Source organism: Mastigoproctus giganteus, chromosome 2 (genome assembly GCF_048544385.1).
Source record: "Mastigoproctus giganteus isolate SK-2022 chromosome 2, ASM4854438v1, whole genome shotgun sequence".
Lineage (NCBI taxonomy): Eukaryota > Metazoa > Arthropoda > Arachnida > Uropygi > Thelyphonidae > Mastigoproctus > Mastigoproctus giganteus.
The window spans coordinates 6,288,936-6,308,037 of record NC_143576.1 but is presented as its reverse complement, the minus strand read 5'-3'; the positions used below and the strand labels follow the sequence as shown (position 1 = coordinate 6,308,037).

Genomic DNA, 19,102 nt, shown 5'->3' with positions numbered 1-19,102 from the left:
ATTCAATTTAGGAAGTTGCGTTTCTTTTATGTTATTCACCACTTGGTTCACTTGTTGAATAAATAAATCTTTTTGTGGAACATTACGAAGTCCAAATTCAATATCAATTAGGCACTGTTTTTAGGTAGTTTTCGAGGTAGTAAATTATAATTTAATCCTTTGGATAAAAGTGAAATCTGGTCCTGCGATAGCATATACAAGAAAAGATTTGTAACCTGTTGATTAAAGATATGTCGGTTCGTTGAATGCTGGGCGAGGGGGTGTTTGCGAACTAGCTGACGTATTCTGTGGTAGCATGTTGTGTGTATGGGGGGGAGGGTCACCCAGCTTGTATGCACTTGGTCACAAGCCCGCGGCACTGAGTTAGAATTCGTATGAACGTGTCTTGACCCTCCCGATAATGTTTGTAATTTGTTAATGTCTGTTTTTTTATATCTGAGGCCTGTGCTTCCCGTCACAAATCTATGGAGGTCTTCAATACAGACCAATCGTTAGTATGTAGATAATCTTTTAATTTATCGCGAAGCTTCCTAACCTGGGAAAGGTATTTTTATTAGAATATCAAGATTTTAAGGCAAGTTTAATGATATTACGTGATGTGGCAAGTGCTGGTTGTTTTATGCCCAAAAAAGTTTTGATTTAAATTGACCCTAGCAAACTTCGGAACAATGTTGTTTTGAAGGCAATATTTTAGAAAATAAATATGGTAACTTTGGGCCGAGTATCTTGGTGTTAATTTAATGTAATTTTTCACCAAGCTGTTCAAAAATTCCCCCATAATGATGTGTATCGATAGGTTATACCTGGAGAGAAAGGAAGTGAATGAAATAGTTAATAAGAGTTTAAAAAATGAATTAGATAGTATGAACCAGAGCTATAATGCTCAATATGTTCTACGTTGATATCAATATTTGTAAAATAATAAGAGAAGTTTACCTCAATATAGTACGTAGAACACTTCTGTATGATACCCTCTAGAAATTAAAAGGGGGAAAAAAAAAAAAAAAAAAAAAAAAAACTTACATTAGAGTAACAAATAATTAAAAATCAATTTAACACAATAAAACTCAATTTAATGCAATTAAAAATAAGAAATTAAAAGAATTTAATGAAAAAATTGCAAAATGATATTCCTTCTTTCCTTAAGGAAAGCAAATCGTTTTGCAATTTATTAATTTCTTATTTTTAGTTGTGTTAAATTGATTTTTAATTGTATTTTTAAACTGAGTTTTATTGTGTTAAATTGATTTTTAATTATTTGTTACTCTAATGTAAGTTTTTCAATATTTTCATTTTAATTTCTAGAGAGTATCATATGGAAGTGTTCTACGTACTATATCGAGGTAAACTTCTCTTATTATTTTACAAATTACTAATAGTAGTACTGGAAAATGATGTAAGGAAGCAAGTTTTTTTCTCTCTCCCCTCTCCTTTTTTTTGCTAAAGAAAGCACCATCCAAAAAACCTACATACCTCACCTAATAATATCTAATTCTTTGATAAATTTATTCAAGTTACTCACTTGCACAACTCCAGGTGGTAATCTTTTCCAACAATTAATTACTCTTAAGCCAACAGCAAATTTTCACACATCTATCCTGCAACCATCACTTTTCAATTTATAAGTTTATGCTGCCTCCTGTACATGGTCTAAGAAAGAGTCAGAATACCATCATCATCATCATTAAGTTTACTCAATCCATTTAAAGCCTTAAACACTGCAACCAAGTCTCCTCACAAGTGTCTAGTTTCCAAGTGCTGCAATTTGAAGAACATCTTTCCTGGCAAGATGTGAGAGGAGCACCTTTTGCTGCTCTCACTAATCTCATTGCTCTTCTCTGCATCCATTCCAACAGATCCATATCTTTCCTAAAATGAAGCTTCTAAATCTGTATGTGATGCTCAGGATTGCCTTATATAATCACTGCCTTGTCCCTGCTGGCAAAATTCCTGTACATCACTGAAAAAATTTCAAACTGTTCTAGCAGTTTGTCTGCACTGCTCAGTGTGATATCAAAAACCCTTTGAGCCACCTTTGTTTTAACTGGTATGTTTTAACCATCTTTGTTCTAAGTGGTAAGTTATTCTGGGATTAATGCTGCCCATATACAGTACCTTGGATTTATCAACACTGACTGCCACTTATCAGCCGATAATCTGCCTAATTTATCTTGCTGCAGTAGTACGCCTTGATTCCTGTCATTAATCACCCTGCAAACCTCTCTATCCTCTGCAAACTTAGATAATAAGTTGTATGCCTCCATCAATAATGTTAATAAATACCGTAAACAGTAAAGGCTGTGCACAGAACACTGAGAGACTTTCCTAATAATATCAGTAAAAGATGAGCAGTGCCCATTTATAACCACCCTCTGTTTATCCACAACAGTAACCTGTCCTTATAATGTTCATGGATGAGTAGCACAATCTGTCTTTGAGATATTCCCACAAGAAATAAGTACACAGTTTAAATTAGGTAACAGGGTGACCAAGCAAGACTTGAGGGAATGTTGGAAGCACCTGACCATGTATTAGGAACTGTGTTTCTATATTCGTCCATATCAGTGGAAATCCCCCCTCCCCCCTAAATTTACTTAAAACCTACATTAAATTCAAAAACCTTTTTTCCTACTCTGAAAATATTTTTTATATTTTATTTTAGCTTTATCCTTATTTTTATATCATTGACACTGCGTTGGGACTACCTTGCCCATACTGTGAGAGAAGGTGCCAATTTTAATCGTTTTTCTTTATTTCACCTCTCTCCCACTGTTATGGACAAGTATAGAAATGCAGTTCCTGATACATGGTCAGGTGTAGTCCTTTGATGAAATATCTGACCACGTATCAATATTTACTTCAGCTTGCATCAGATTTTTACTGTCCCTATATTCAAATTAACTATATTTGCCCACCCATATCTGATGACAGCTATCCCACCTTTTATTTTATTTGTTTAATCATTTTACTTTGCAGTTCCCATCTCTAACTGGCTTTGCAATTCAGCATATAATTCTCTTAATTAAAAAAAAAAAAGTGTGTTTATACGGCAAGACAACCAGGTCAGTAAAGTTTGTCAAGCTTCATAACTTACAGGATATTCAGATTCTTTCTCCTTTTACAAACCTACATTACTTTTTTTTCTGCTATCCTCACCCTTCTAGTACTTGGCACTTGTGTGCATTTTTCACTTCCATCTACACAAACTTTATCAGACTTTTCAATTCTTACATACTTAATTCCCACATGCATATACATGGATTCTGGTTATTTGGGCCACCGGTTAATCGGGGTAGCCATTTATTTGGGGCAAATCTTAAAAAACAGAACCCAATCGAGAAAATAGCCAGGATTTACTTTGCTTAATTGGGACAACATGCCGTTTAATCGGGGCAGGAGACCGCAGCACTGGAGATTACCCTACGATTGTCTCCGACCGTACCACGTGGTTTGGTTGGATTTCTGGAGGTCACAACCATAAAACTATTAGCAGTCACCTGTTTATTGGGCTTTTCTGTTAGTGCAATCTATCATAAACGGATAGTAAACTCGATATTACTGAATTTGCGATGATACCTACAGCTGGAATTCTGTGGGTTATTATGGCGGAATGTGTTTACACTTCCATGGAATCTTCAATCATATAAAAAAAATTTAAACTTCTCTTCATTCCTATTTTTAAAGCTTCATAACTTGTTACTCTGTTCTCGCTTGCGTGCATCGTGCTACTTGCAATTTGTGTGTGTTGTGTTCTTTGTTATTGATTGCTTCTCTTTTTAAATTTTAATCTCACCCACAAATGTTAACTAGTTAGTATGTACATATTACACTATGTATTAATTATTCCGATTATCATGTATATTCTTGCGATTTTCAGTTATCATTTAATTCTTTAATTGGTAAGGTAATAAAGGGTAAATTTGTGCTTAATATATCTTTACTTTTATAGCCTGTAGATAATATTCCTCCTATTTTTACTAATTAGAATCTCTGTTTAATAGAAGTAAAATTCAATTCACAATGACCGGTGCTTACTACATATCGTAGTAAGTGCCGATGAACAGTACAGTGAACTAATTGTAAAGCGAGGGTCCATTGTCTTTTTTTACATGAAACTTCGGATAATTGGGGCAGCCGCTTAATTGGGCCAAAATGCACTAGTCCTGATGTGTCCCAATTATTTTAGGAATCAATTATGTATATATACATAGACAAAAAGGTAAATATCAGTATATTTGTGCATATGGTACAAGAGTTGAGCTATCAGGTGTAATAACCATGGAAGAATAGGGAGAACCTGTAAGTAAAAAACCAATTTACCTGAAATAAAAATAAAATGCAATTAATAAGGGCATAATTATTGTAAGCACCTATGCTGTGGGTCCTAGGACTTTAACTACTTCATCATGGGGTTGGGAGCGAAAATTGTAGGAGCCACGGCAATAGGCCAGGTCTCTGTTTCTGTTATGATGTACACGTAAATGGTAAAAAATCCTGTGGAAAGAGAAGAATGAAATGTAAACTCAAAAATATCTAAGAGATGGGGCAAAACAAGAAAACTTACTGTCTGTATGGACCGGCAGACGTTGAAAGTCAATGGTGATTGAAGGAGAGAGCTGAGTGTTTCACTTGCAGTGTATGTACAGGGTGATTCACTACCAGCGCGACAAACTTGCAGGAGGTGAAGGGGGCACAAAGACAAATCGGAATCACATAGCATTGCAGGGTCCGAAATGCCTTCGTCGTGCGGTAGAGGATGTTGAATGGGAGGGCGCTTGAACAGCGATCCCGCTGGAAGTCAGCATTTGCGAACCGGTTCCCGAGGCAGTAGGATGGACGAGTATTTAAACGTTGAACTGGCCGACATGCACCTCGCGTATGGAGCTGTGGACTGTAACGGGCACGCCGCTCTGCGCTTGTACCAGGAACGTTTCCCGCACAGGTGTGCTCCTCGTCATACGATTTTTGCACGTTTGCACAGAAGGTTACGTGAGACTGGTTGTTTCACGAGAGGTACCATGAATCGAGGGCGAACGACGAGGACGCCAGACAACGTGGAGAATGTCCTACGTCTTGCAGAAGGCAATCCGAGTACGAGTACTCGAGAGAAAGGCCAACGATTGGGTATTTCCCAATCCACTGTATGGAGGATACTGTCAACATAGCAAATGAGTTCATACCATCTGAAACGTGTCCAATCATTGGAGCCTGTGGATTATCCACTCCGGAGGACTTTTGCTACTTGGTTTCTTCAACAGAAACAGTTCGCAAATGCTGACTTCCAGCGGGATCGCTGTTCACGACCTTCCATTCAATGTCCTCTACAGCATGACGAAGGCATTTCAGACCTTGCAATGCTATGTGATTCTGATTCATCTTTGTGCCCCCCTACACCTACTGCAAGTTTGTCGCACTGGTAGTGAATCACCCTGTATGTGTCAGTTGAAGTAGCCCCATGTGTGTGTGGGGGGAAAAGGTGTGAAATTGTAAGGCGGAACTGTACCAGTGTGATGGGGAAGTGAGCAATTAAACAGATGAGGCAAAAAGCCAGCAGAGGGAGAAACAAAAACTAACAAAGTGTGGAAAAGACACTAAACTTTGTAATAGAAGAAACAAGTAGCGATAGTAGAGAAATAGCATCTCGATATTGCTTTTGGCCAGCCTAATTGCTCACGAGAAATAAAATGTAGTAAAAAGAACAGCAGAAAGTAACCGAAATGGAGGCGAATAAAGTAGTGCTCAGGCAGTCCGGGGTTGCAAGCCCGTACCACAGATGGTCCCTGGACAGATGACTGGACAATTGCCTCATATGTTTAGGTCAATAGTGGCAATGTAAAAGAATATATTCACGATCTACTATTTTGTACAAAGCACAGCATACTAAAGGTGATTCATCTCTCTTTCAATTTTAAATCAAAACACCTACTTGACCTTATTACAGATATATGCAAATTTAGATTAAAATCTAACTTCAAGCATACCAATGTTAATAATATCGCCATCATTTTTAAATTCAATTCCTGTCTAGACAACTTCAACATTAACATCTCAAATAATCTACTTCCAGATGGCTGCCGTAATTTGAATATTATATTGAGATTTAGATATGATAAACCTTTTGGACTCAGAGTCTAATTATAAGCAACTAGCTACTAACATGGACAAAATTAACCCCGATCTAGTCTCCAATATTTGTATTTGTTTTGTCAACAGGCTAATTTTCAACCTTTTTTGACCAACACCATGGCCATATTATAACAGGCAATTTAGAAATCATCCACAATAAAGAACTCAGAAACATGTCTTATTATTATTATTAGCCATATGGTGAAAGGAAGCCTGAGGCTTATGCTGCACCAGCCAAAAAAAAATTTGAGTTACCCTGTGTGTGTGTGAGAGAGAGAGAGAGAGAGAGAGAGAGAGAGAGAGAGAGAGAGGAGAGAGAGAGAGAGAGAGAGAGAGAGAGAGAGAGAGAGAGAGAGAAGTAGAAGGAAATCAACAAGGAAGAGAAGAATGATGATATCAGGACCCTGGCTTCAAATACAGGACATATAAGATAAACAGTTATACCAAGATCTACTCAACTTTTGTTTCAAGCTCTCCTACCTTAACACCATTCCCATTGAAGCCTTCCAATTATGGATTAATTTTGTATTAAAGGCTATGCTACAACATTGAAAATCATCTTTTCCACAGGTACAACCACCTTCAGGAATCAAATTCAATTCTTCCATTTTAAAACAGCAATTGGCTGTTTTAAATTGAAACACTTCATTATCACCCCTGTTGATAATGAAGCAACTCCAGTGACACCTACAAGTTCATCACCAACAATAGCAGTATCATTACTAAAAGGTTGATTGCTTTCAGCAAGAAACTCAATATCAGCTTTAGAAATTACAAATTTCCCTATGTTTATTTCATTCCCAAGTTCCATAAAAACCCCATAGGTTTCATGTTCATCACTTCCTATAAATACAGTTATGCCCATAAACTCGGAAAAACACGAACGGTTATTTAAAGCTATCATGGACAGAATTATTAATAACAATCTGCCCAGTCTTAAATGCCCTAAAAACTAATAACATCACTCATGTGCAAACATTTGACTTCAACTGTCTATTCTCCAGCATAAACCAAGCTAACTTAAAATCCGTGCTAAATATAATTTACAACAACTACATAGATGTTATTGGCTGTAAGTCTGTATTTTGGAATAACCTATTTAATCTTTGTGTTTCCAACAATTACATTTTTGACAGTAAATCTATCTACTTACAAACCATAGGCACTCCCCCGTCGGTAGCCCTGCCAGCTGTGTCTTAGCTAACCTATACCTATATGTTTGTTTGTTATTTGGTTTTTAGGAGCATTAGCAGCTAAGGCCATATTGCTCCGGGGATATGCAGTGGTCATTCCCTGACCTTTCCCCATCCTCTGTATTTGGTGGTCACTGGCTCGAACCCCTGTCTAATCAAGAAGTGTGTGCTACGCACTGCTGCTCCTGCCCCCCTGGCTACAGAGGTGCCCCTATACTTATACTGGTCTGAGACAGCTCTACCCTCAGACATACAGCTTTATAGATACATTGATGACTTGATAATTTTCAACAACCCAACTTTTAAACAGGACTTTGATGGTTTTTACCCCACAGAACTGGCCCTGGATAAAACAAATAATAATGACCTTTTAGCCAACTACCTAGACCTAGATATAAAAATTGACAGCCCCCATACTGCTATCAACATATACAACAAAAGAGAAGCTTTTAGCTTCAAGGTAGTCAGTCTTACAAATTGACACTCTAACATTTCTAAAAAATGTTCATGCAAACATAATTCTTTCACAATGTATAAGAATTGCTACAATATGCAATAGCATCAGTCTATTTTCAGACAACATTAAAGTAGTCTACAATAAATTACTACATAATAAATTTCCAGCTGCTTTCCCCTACCATCACTTCAAAAAAGTATTTAATATTATTAAATTTAAAAACATTACAAACTGCGACCTAGTTCTAAACATCATGTCAGTAGGCTAACCTTTATATTCTGGACTGTACATATTGTATAGTTCCATACCCCCCCTGACTCTGTTGCGTCTCACAGTGTCGAAAGCTCGTGCCTACGGACTGTCTATTGTCTTATTTATATTATTTTGATTTTAATTTCTTTTACATTGCCACTATTGACCTAAACATATGAGGCAATTGTCCAGTCATCTGTCCAGAGATCATCTGTGGTATGGGCCTGCAACCCTGGACTGCTTGAGCACTACTTTATTCACCTCCATTTCAATTACTTTCTGCTGCTCTTTTTACTACATTTTATTTCTCATGAGCAATTAGGCTGGTCGAAAGCAATATCGAGATGCTATTTCTCTACTATCACTACTTGTTTCTTCTGTTACGAAGTTTAGTGTCTTTTCCACACTACTTTAGTTTTTGTTTCTTCCTCTGCTGGCTTTTTGCCTCATCTATTTAATTGCTTTCTTCCCGTCACACGGGTACAGTTCCAGTTTACGATTTCACACCTCCCCCCCCCCCAACATGGGGCTACTTCAACTGACACATATATACACTGCAAGTGAACATTCAGCTCTCTCCTTCAATCACCATTGACTTTCAACATCTGCCGGTCCATACAGACAGTAAGTTTTCTTGTTTTGCCCCATCTCTTAAGATTTTTTTGAGTTTACATTTCATTCTTCTCTTTCCACAGGATTTTATTTATCATTTTTATTTGTATTTTATAGTTTTTTTATTCTTTCTTCTGGCTGTAATGTATATGTATTCCATTTACATGTACATCATAACAGAAACAGAGACCTGGCCTATTGCCGTGGCTCCTACGATTTTCGCTGCCAACCCCATGATGAAGTAGTTAAAGTCCTAGGACCCATAGCATTAGGTGCTTACAATAATTATGCCCTTATTAATTGCATTTTATTTTTATTTCAGGTAGATTGATTTTTTACTTATAGGTTTTCCCTATTCTTCCATGGTTATTACACCTGATAGCTCAAGTCCCCTACCATATTCACAAATATACTGATATTTACCTTTTTGTCTATTATTCGTTATGGTTGCCAGTCCTTTCTGCATTTACCATAGCATCTGGATCCATAATCTGGTCTCATATATATTTTATAAATTTTGCATAAACACTAACAGCTCATTCCTGTTTGATAAGACTTTCGTAATTTCATTGCATCATTATCATTTATATATATATATATATTTTATGGTATGAAGAAGATATTTTGTGTAATCCTATTGAATGTATGGTATATACGAGAAGTGAATTCGACGAAATCGATAAGAAATGTAGTGATATGTGGTAGGATGAAGTGACCAATTAAGATATAAAAAAAGAGGCAGGCAGTTAACAAAAAATTTAAAATAAGTCGCTTTTTCAAATTTTAAATTTGAAAAAGTGACCAAAATAAGACTCGAGTGTTTTTCACAGTTTCAGTGTCTTCATCAGAGGTCATCCACCAAAATTATGAGAAAGACTGCAATGTACTTGCTTCTGTTTCCGACATGTTCTGTTTGCTATGGTGCATGTGTGCTGTAGACATGTGTTAAGCATAAAATTTGAAATTTTGTGGCTAGAATAAGGTCTACTAAGTTGTGCCAATAAATGTAATTATGATTATTATTAGTAAGACATGCAGATCATGGATGACCTTACAGAAGCAAGCAAAAGAATTGAAAAACTTAAGTAATGATATCGAAATGTAGGAATAGGCAAGAAGAAAGGAACTTACCGTTACTTTGTAAGACTGAAAATGACCAAGATGGCAGCGTGCCAGTATATTTATGTATAGGTTCACTAGCGGTTCCTAGTGAACCGCTAGTTTGTTGTTTGTTTGTTATTTGGTTTTTAGCAGCATTAGCAACTAAGGCCATATTGCTCCGGGAATATGCAGTGGTCATTCCCTGACCTTTTCGCATCCTCCATATTTGGTGGTGACGGGCTCGAACCCCGGTGTAATCAAGCAGCGTGTGCTACGCACTGCTGCTCCTTCCCACCTGGCTACGGAGGCGCCGAACTGCTAGTGGAACCTGTACATAAATATACTGGCAACTAAGACCGACTAACTCAGCCACAATGTGGCTGAGTTAAGTCTCAGGCAAAGGTATCCAGCAAAACAGAAAACCTCAGGACACATGCAATTAATAGACAATATACACATGGTCTAAGTCACCTATGCTCCCAAAAAATAAAAAAAGATAGGATTACTGAAGATGTTCAAGAATTACTGGTAGAAAAAGAGGCTGGCGAAGCGGATTTGGTGGAAATGGTATTGGAGGTAAAACCAAATCATTTCAGATGATGATAGCAAATATGAAAATTCTAAACTTCCAAATTTTATACTAAAAAGCAAACAGGAAGGCATAAAGTTAGCCGAGCAATTAGAATCTTCTTTTTTGAATGGAGATCTTTGAATGAAAGGAGCCCAAAGTTCAAAAGGCAGCTTCAAAAATGCTTAGTTCGTACGATGAAATGCACAAAGGTTTATCAAGCAAAAGCTAACAAACCCAGATTACTGATTTTTTAAAGAGAGCAGAAGGTGTATTTTTGTTAGCTTTTGGAACGTAACCCCCTTTTTGTACTTTTTTTTTAGTCCTGTATAACACAGTTTTGCACAACACGACATTTTATAGGAACCTAATTACAGTGTTATATGAGAGTTACCTGTAATTACATTTATTGGCACAACTAACTGGACCTTATTCTAGCCACAAAATTTCCAATTCAGTGCTTAACATGTGTCTACAGCACACATGCATCACAGCATACAGAACATGTCGGAAACAGAAGCAAGTACACTGCCATCTTTCTCATAATTTTGATGGGATGACCTCTGATGAAGACACAATCTGTGAAAAACACTGCAGCGTAGTTTTATTTTGGTCACTTTTTCATATCTTATTTTAAGTTTTTTGCCAACTATCTGTCTTTTTCACTTGGTCACTTCATCTTACTTGGTCACTTCATCCTACCACATAATGCTACATTTCTTATCCATTTCATTGAATTCACTTCTCATGTATGCGTAGATTCAATAGGATTAAATAAAATATCTTCTTCACACTTCCTTCAATACCATAAAATATATATATGTTATGGCTGTAGGGTACGTCTGCTTATGCAGTGTCCCTGATCCATAATTAATGTTATCTTCCTTTTCGCTACAATTACGCTCCACCCTCTACTCTTATTCAATTTCTTAATACTGTTGTGTGTGTATGTGTGTGTGTGTGTGTACGCACGCAGGAATTAATGGGTCTGATAACAGTGCAAGGATCGAAGTGAAATTTACACAAAATGGGAAGGATAGAAGAAATCGAAAAAGATGTAGTAGCTGAAAAAGAAGGAAAGAATGTGAATATCCTTCAGAAAGAATGTGGATAATTAAGAGAATTAAAGGCTGAATTGAAAAGCCAATTAAAAACGAGGGAGCCGTAAAGTAAAATAATTAATGCAAAGTAATTAAACGAACAAAAGGAGAACTAGCCAGCATCAGAAATGGGTGGGTAAATTTACCTATAAGTCAAAAAAAGGGAGAAGCAAATATGCAAAAATCTGATGTTAGCTAAAGTGAATATTGATACATGGTCAGGTATTTCAACAGGAGACTACACCTGACCAGGTATCAGGAACTGTTTCTATACGTGTCCATAAGTGGAAGAGAAGCAAATTAAAGAATAAAACTAGGTGGGATAAAGAAGCATTACTCTTTCAGAATATGGAAAAGGTAGTCCCCAATGCAGTGTCAGTAATATAAAAATAAGATAAAATAAGGATAAAGCTAAGATAAAATATAAATAAGTGTTTTCAGAGTAGAAAAAAAAAAATCATTTTTAGAATTTTATGTAGCTTTTATGCAATTTTGGAAAAAATGTTAGTGTTGGAATTTGGTGGAAAAAGTATATAAATTTGACGAATTAAATTTAGAACAAGCAAATGGTATAGGGCAAGGTATTAAATTTAGGGGGAAGGGATAAAGGAGTAATTAAATAGAGAGGAAAATAGCAATAGAATAAGGATAGCTGGAACATTTGTATCATCCTTGTTCGTATTGTTAATAGCTTTACAAATGGGAAAAAGGTAGAGGTAGAAATTAAAAAGAAAAGTATAGAAAAAGATATTAAATGTACTAGGCTAGCAGGGGTTGTAAAGCTCAACCTTTCAGTAAGGCTTTGTAAGTGTTAGTATAAAAAGTAGACTAATGCCAAATGCTTGTGAAGAAGGGAAAAGAAAAGCAAAAATCAAGAGCTGAAAAGTGTAAGTAGAAACAGGCCTAAAAATAAGCCAAAACAGAAACTGAAAGTATGATGAGATAACAGAGAATAAAAACTATACCTGGAACTTTCAAGTAATGCGTAGCAGAAGGAACAAATTGGGAAAATATAGTGAACATATTCGGTTGTGTTGATAAATGTATCTAAAGCAGTACCAACCTTAGGGACTGCTTCAGGCATATAGTTATTTATAGTAGAAAAACAGACTTAACAGATAGCTGTGAAGAAAAGGAATTAGTGATCTCTATAGTCATATTTTGATAAAAATATGTGTGTAGAGATACATAAGGTAGCATTGGCAAAGAGAAAGTATTCAACCACATTTCTACATTATAGACACGAGCAGGTAATACGAATGTTCCAGCTATCCTCGTTCTATCGCTATTTTTGTCTCTATTTAATTACTTCTTTATCCCTTCCCCATCCTCAATTTAATACTTTGCCCTATACCAGTTGCTTGTTCTAAATTTAATTCATTAAATTTATATACTTTTTCACCAAATTTCAACACTAATATTTTTTCCAAAATTGCATAAAATCTAAATAAAATTCTAAATTTTTTTTTCTACTCTGAAAACACTTATTTATATTTTATTTTACCTTTATCCTTATTTTACCTTATTTTTATATTATTGACACTGTATTGGTACTACCTTGTCCATATTCTGAAAGAGTAATGCTGCTTTACCCCACCTAGTTTTATTCTTTAATTTGCTTCTCTTCCACTTATATGGACATGTACAGAAACACAGTTCCTGATACCTGGTCAGGTGTGGTCTCCTGTTGAAATACCTGACCATGTATCAATATTCACTTTAGCTAACATCAGATTTTTGCATACATGCTTCTCCCTTTTTTCGACTTATAGGTAAATTTACCCATCCATTTCTGATGCTGGCTAGTTCTCCTTTTTGGTTTAATTACTTTGCATTAATAATTATTTTACTTTACAGCTTTTTCTTTAATTGGCTTTTCAATTCAGCCTTTAATTCTCTTAATTCATTATAATATACAGGATATTCACATTCTTTCCTTCTTTTTCACTACTACTACTACTACTACTACATCTTTTCCAATTTCTACTATCCTTCCCCCTATTAGTTTTTTGCTGCATTATGTAAATTTCACTTCCATCCTCGCACTATTTTCAGACCTGCTAATTCCCACAGGCATATATATACTTTTGCATCCTTTATTGCTGCTTCGTGCATTCAGGTGCATCTGTCGTATCATCCTTATTTTTATCTATCAACTATCAACTCACACTTCTTGTCTAAACTCAGTTCTATATTAGGCATTTTATATATATATATATATATATATATATATATATATATATATATATATATATATATGACCTAAAGTTATCTTAGCAAAACTGGTATAGAGATTACAGAAATGGGTATGTATGAAACATTCTTCTAGTTTGGGGCTCAAAGCCCCTCAGGAAGTAGCAGATATATGGCCAGGGGGGAGAATGCTAATTTTCATTAATTTTTTCTAGTTTTCTTTCAATCTTACATTAATTTCGATGTGTTATATATTAATATGTATCTATGGTACATTAGGCTATCCATTCCAGGACTAATTTATATGTAACTAGTGGGTTAGTTGGAGTCACCACAAACCCATGTAGAACCAAATTTAATAATAAGAAATAAGTTTAGTACATACATACACACACACACACACACACACACACACACACATATATATATATATATATATAAAATGATCCATCATATGTTCCATACTGTGGAATATGTGATTATACAGTTGTTTTTGTGGTTTTGGTTTTTAGGAGCATTAGCAACTAAGGCCATATTGCTCCGGGATATGCGGTGGTCATTCCCTGAACTTTCCGCATCCTCCATATTTGGTGGTGACGGGCTCGAACCGCGGTCTAATCAAGAAGCGTGTGCTATGCACTGCTGCTCCTTCCCACCTGGCTACGGAGTCGTCTGATTATACAGAACCATGCTAAATGAGTGATTATTACAATTACTTTTCATTTCATTTCACTGAACCTTTCATTACAGTAATTATAAAGAATGTCAATTTTATGCATTTATGTGTGCATGTTACCATGCCAGTACGTTATCTAAAAAATTCGTATTGGTGTCAATAGTTCAATCATATTGTTAACTTTCAGATAAAAAAATTGACAAGGCTTCTGGCCATTTTGAGATAGTCATATTTAATACTCTGATTAAACAATGTACTAGATTGTGGCACAATTAATTTATAAAGTAAACCAATCCACTATGAATATTCTAAACACAAATAATCAACATTCAACTCTATCTAGTCTTACTATAGTGAGAATGAAGACTGTGTATGCCAAGGTTATTGGCATACACAGTCTATTTAACAAATAGATGGATTAGTGATGGAGTGGGGAAATGAGAGTGAATGCAGATATATATTTATATTTACTGAAATCAAAATGAGATTAGAATTGGGTTCCATACATTATTTAATTATACATTTACATGATTGCTTTCTGTTTAAAATTAATCTAAAAATCAGAGTACGTAAATCAACCCATCAACCCTTTTATCCTAAAAAAGACTTCATGTGGTGGTGACTGAGTTCATTCTCATGGCATTAAAACTATAAATTGTCTAGTATCAATCTCTATCAGGATCTTTCTATAAATTATATTAATGAAACATAAATCAACATAAAACAAAATTACACAAAAGGATATGAGGATGATCTACCCAATGTGTATCATTCAACCAGAAACCTTGTGTATCATCCTGCAACATAGCATCATAACTCCTTTTAAGGTATTGCACATCCTCAACGTCAATTCCTGTTTTTAAAAATTCATATAAAATATTCATTTCTTCCAGAAGACTCCGCTTATGAAATACAGGCTTCTTCCAGTCTTCTTCAATCACTTCTTTTAGTGACCTCAACACCCTGGATTTCATGGATTTCTTCTGCTTAGATTTCACTTTAACTTGAGTAAATGGCAATGGGGAGGATGCTTTTGTATATTCATGATCAAATACTGTTGTTTGAGAACTTTTTATTACAGAATCTATTACTGAATCAATTGTTGTTGAGGTTGAATGTTTTTTATCATCAAGGGTATTAATAGTATCGGGCTGAGGTAAACAATAACTATGTTCACATATTAATTGATTTGTTACAAAGTCTTCATTTAATTCAAGCACTGTTTGTTCGTCTACAGAAACTGCAGGTTCTTTCTCATATTTCAATTCTGGAACTGCTGGGAGCTGATGTTCAGATAATGATGCTTCCACACTATTATCTGTATCGTGATTGGTCAATTCATGTTTAACTTCATTTTCAAACTTTTCATTTGTATACTGTTTTCTTGGCATATCCTCAGAGTTTGTGAGAAAACAAGTCCTATCTGCTAAAATGTCAATGCTGTTAGCAATAACAGGTGTCTCCACATTGTGGAAATCTGAAAATCCAGAAGCTAATGCCATTAAGGCATGTGAAGCTTCTAATTCTAAAGTCAAATCATTAAATGACTGCTTCTTATCTGAATGCTCATTAATATATTCTTCTGCTTCTAATTTTGGCACAAATTTTTCTGTACTCTCTTCAGTATCAGAAACACTAGATGTATCCATGCCTTCTTCAATAGTTTCCAACTCAGATAATTCTGCTTCACTCTGAGCTGAAGATTCGTGTTGTGCTTCTTCTGCAGTACCGCACTTATCTGGTACCTTATCATTTAAGATTTCATCTTCCATTTCAACATGTTGATTCACTAGAGCCTCTTCACTGAAAACAAAGAAAAATTAATAATAAATATAAAATAAAAATTGTTAACTTACAAGAAACAAAATTTTCTACAGTATGTATAGGTTCAAAGGCAGTTTTAAACTTGTGCATATCAATTTTTTCTTAACCATCTGAATAATATAATTCCCATTATATTATTTCTACACTGTACTACTCTACATATTGGATCCTATACTAACCTTAATGTTAAATCAAAATTTCTCTAATTGTTAGAAATACAAGGTACATTCAAAAAGTTCCAAAAATTTTACAGTAATAATAACAGTGTTATTGAGTGAATAGTTAGGCTTACTAATCACCTTCAGAGTACCTTACTTCTGCACACGCACACTGATTGGTCTTTCCAAGCTTTAAGACATTCTTTAATATCTTTTTTTTTTTTTTAGCACATGTAGGGCCACTTTAGTGTTTTCTTTGATGTCATTCACTGTAGTGAAACAATAACTCCAAAGTCCCATTTTCAGACATTGTAAGGTCACACAGCCAAGAACTGCTGAACTGCCACCACCACGACTGGACATATTGTCTTCTTCACCTCACATTCTCACATAAACATGTCAAAACCTTAATGTAGTAAGTGGCAGTAATGCTTCTCCCCCCCCCCACCATTACATATTTGTGGTGTGCTATGTCCTTATCATTGAAAAACATGATCAGCATGACTTTGACGTTGGATTTTGTTGCACGAGACTTCGCCATGGGGACATTTTTGTGTGCTGTTGTGATGATTCCATCTTGGTCTCCAGGCCATAGGCAAATGCCCAACTCTCATTCCCAATGAACACTTTCTTAGGAAGCTCAGATCATGTGTAGATTTTTCAAACCATCTGTGATGGTTTTACAGCAGTCTATTTGATCATCCAACAGCAAGCATGAAACAAAACAAACTTTGGAAGCACATGATGCATCCCTAACTCTTACATCAGGATGGTATGTACTGAGCCTACAGACAGTCCAACTTCCTGAGCAATCTCAACAACAGTCATTCGCCTATCATTTTGCAAGAGTTCCTTCGCTTTGTGACATTTTTGCAATTTTATGAGGTCAAAGACTGTAGGGTCATCTTCCAGTGTTTCTTGTCCATTTTTAAATTGGTTAACCCACTCTTAAACTGCTGTTTACTTCAAAGCATCATCTCCATAAACTTTGTATTTCTTGCAGAATCTCTGCAGCACTTTTCCCTAGTTAAAAGAAGAACTTGATGTTAGCACTGTTGAAACCGTGACAATAAGTCATGACACACAAATGAAGTGGTCAGGCCAGATCCCAGTCGGCATGTACGTGCACCAAGGTCAAAATCAATTTCTCACGAACCTTACAGCCATAGCACAAACTATTCAAATACCAGCGTGTGATTCTGGGAACTTTTTGAATGTGCTATGTATGTAAGAAGGAACATTTTCACAAAGAACAGAAGTGAAAGAGACAAATTGAAGAAGAAAACCAGTTCAGAGATTAATTGTGAATAGAAGCTAATTAGATGCTGCAAATGACGACACTGGTTGAGAATAAAGTAGTAGAATGCTAATTCAAAAAACATTGCTCATAGAAATATCTGCATAAAAAGCATGAATGTCTGTATGAAAGGTGGAGTAAAATTATAAGTAAAGAATAATTACTTAACCTGAATTCTGTTAAGTAAAGTACAGTAAGCGGCAGTTATAGCGATCATGTTTGCAAATTGAATTTTTATTCTAATAAACAGCAATTCAAATAAGTGAAAATCAATGAATATTATCCACAAGGTATAAAAATAAAGATAAAAAACTACAAAATTACACTTTATTACCAAAAGTTTATTACTATTTAAATGATATGTGAAAATCAGATGAATTTTATCTACAGGAAAGATAATTAAAAATAAATTTATACTTACATACCTAGCTTAATTAATATACATTAATTAAACAATACTTTGTAATATGATTATAATTTAAAATACAGCAGTCACTTATTTTAGACTGCTTTAAATTATCACTAGAAAGTCTATTTGTAGAGTTTTCAATATTGTATAACAGTATATTCACGATCACTTGCACCAGTTTCTTTCAAAGCTCTCAGAATATCTACAGCATCACGATTTTGCAGTTTTGTAACTAGTATTCATTCAGGTTAATCTTTATTTTCCTCGTCCTTGGCAAAATTATCAATAACAGACTTGGCAATTTCTTCATCAGTTAAAGGTGTAGTAACAAGTGGATCACCATCTGTGTCCACCAAAATCAGTAACACATATCTGTCGGGAGCAACTATTAATGATGTCACCAACAGTTTGTCAGATTTTAAGGGAGGTAAAGAGAATAGTATTATTCATGTCGGGACTAATGATATTAAACGTACACTATCTGACAATTTGTTGGAAAAATACAGGATCATGCTGAGGAAATGTCACGAGCCAGGCCATAATGTCTGTGCCTGCAATTTTGCCCAGACACGATAGGAGGGATTATATGTTAAAAGCCTTGTGGATTAACTCAAGACTTGAAGGACTCTGCAAGGCTTTTGGAGGAAATTTTCTATCAGCTTGGCCCACACTTGTAGGTAGAAGCAATTTGTTTTGTAGAGACGGGATACACTTGAACAAAGATGGTGCAAGAGTTTTTGCCAGTATTATTGAGGATACCTTAAAGGTTCGGGAAAACTGCTAGTTGGGGGGGGAGGGATGTGGGTAATACCGACACGCATTTATCTGATAATATTGGTCAAAGTAACTCTTGCACATATCTCAAGAGTTCTTATCTGTTTCCCCAACTGGACATATTATCTAGATGTTCTGGGGGCAGAAATGTTTCAAGTGAGCGGATAGCTAATGCCAGGGAAGAGAGCCTAAAAAACTTCAAGGGTTGTGTTAGGGTTGTTAAATATACAAGAACAGTAAGTCTTAATTATTTATATAGTAATGTTAGAAGTGTCGTCAATAAAATGAGTAAATTCGAACTGCTGGTTAAAACAAGTAATGCGAACATAATAGGGCTTATGGAAACGTGGTGCCACCTGGAA

General features: G+C 35.4%; 1 protein-coding gene across 1 annotated transcript in view; it reads right to left on the bottom strand.

Annotated features, from left to right (window-relative positions):
- Set1 (SET domain containing 1) overlaps nucleotides 1-19,102 on the bottom strand; it is a 334,241-nt gene that overhangs the window by 75,871 nt on the left and 239,268 nt on the right. Inside the window, 1 exon segment of the mRNA XM_090389307.1 lies at nucleotides 15,024-16,081. Coding sequence (XP_090245433.1) covers nucleotides 15,024-16,081 — 1,058 coding nt within the window.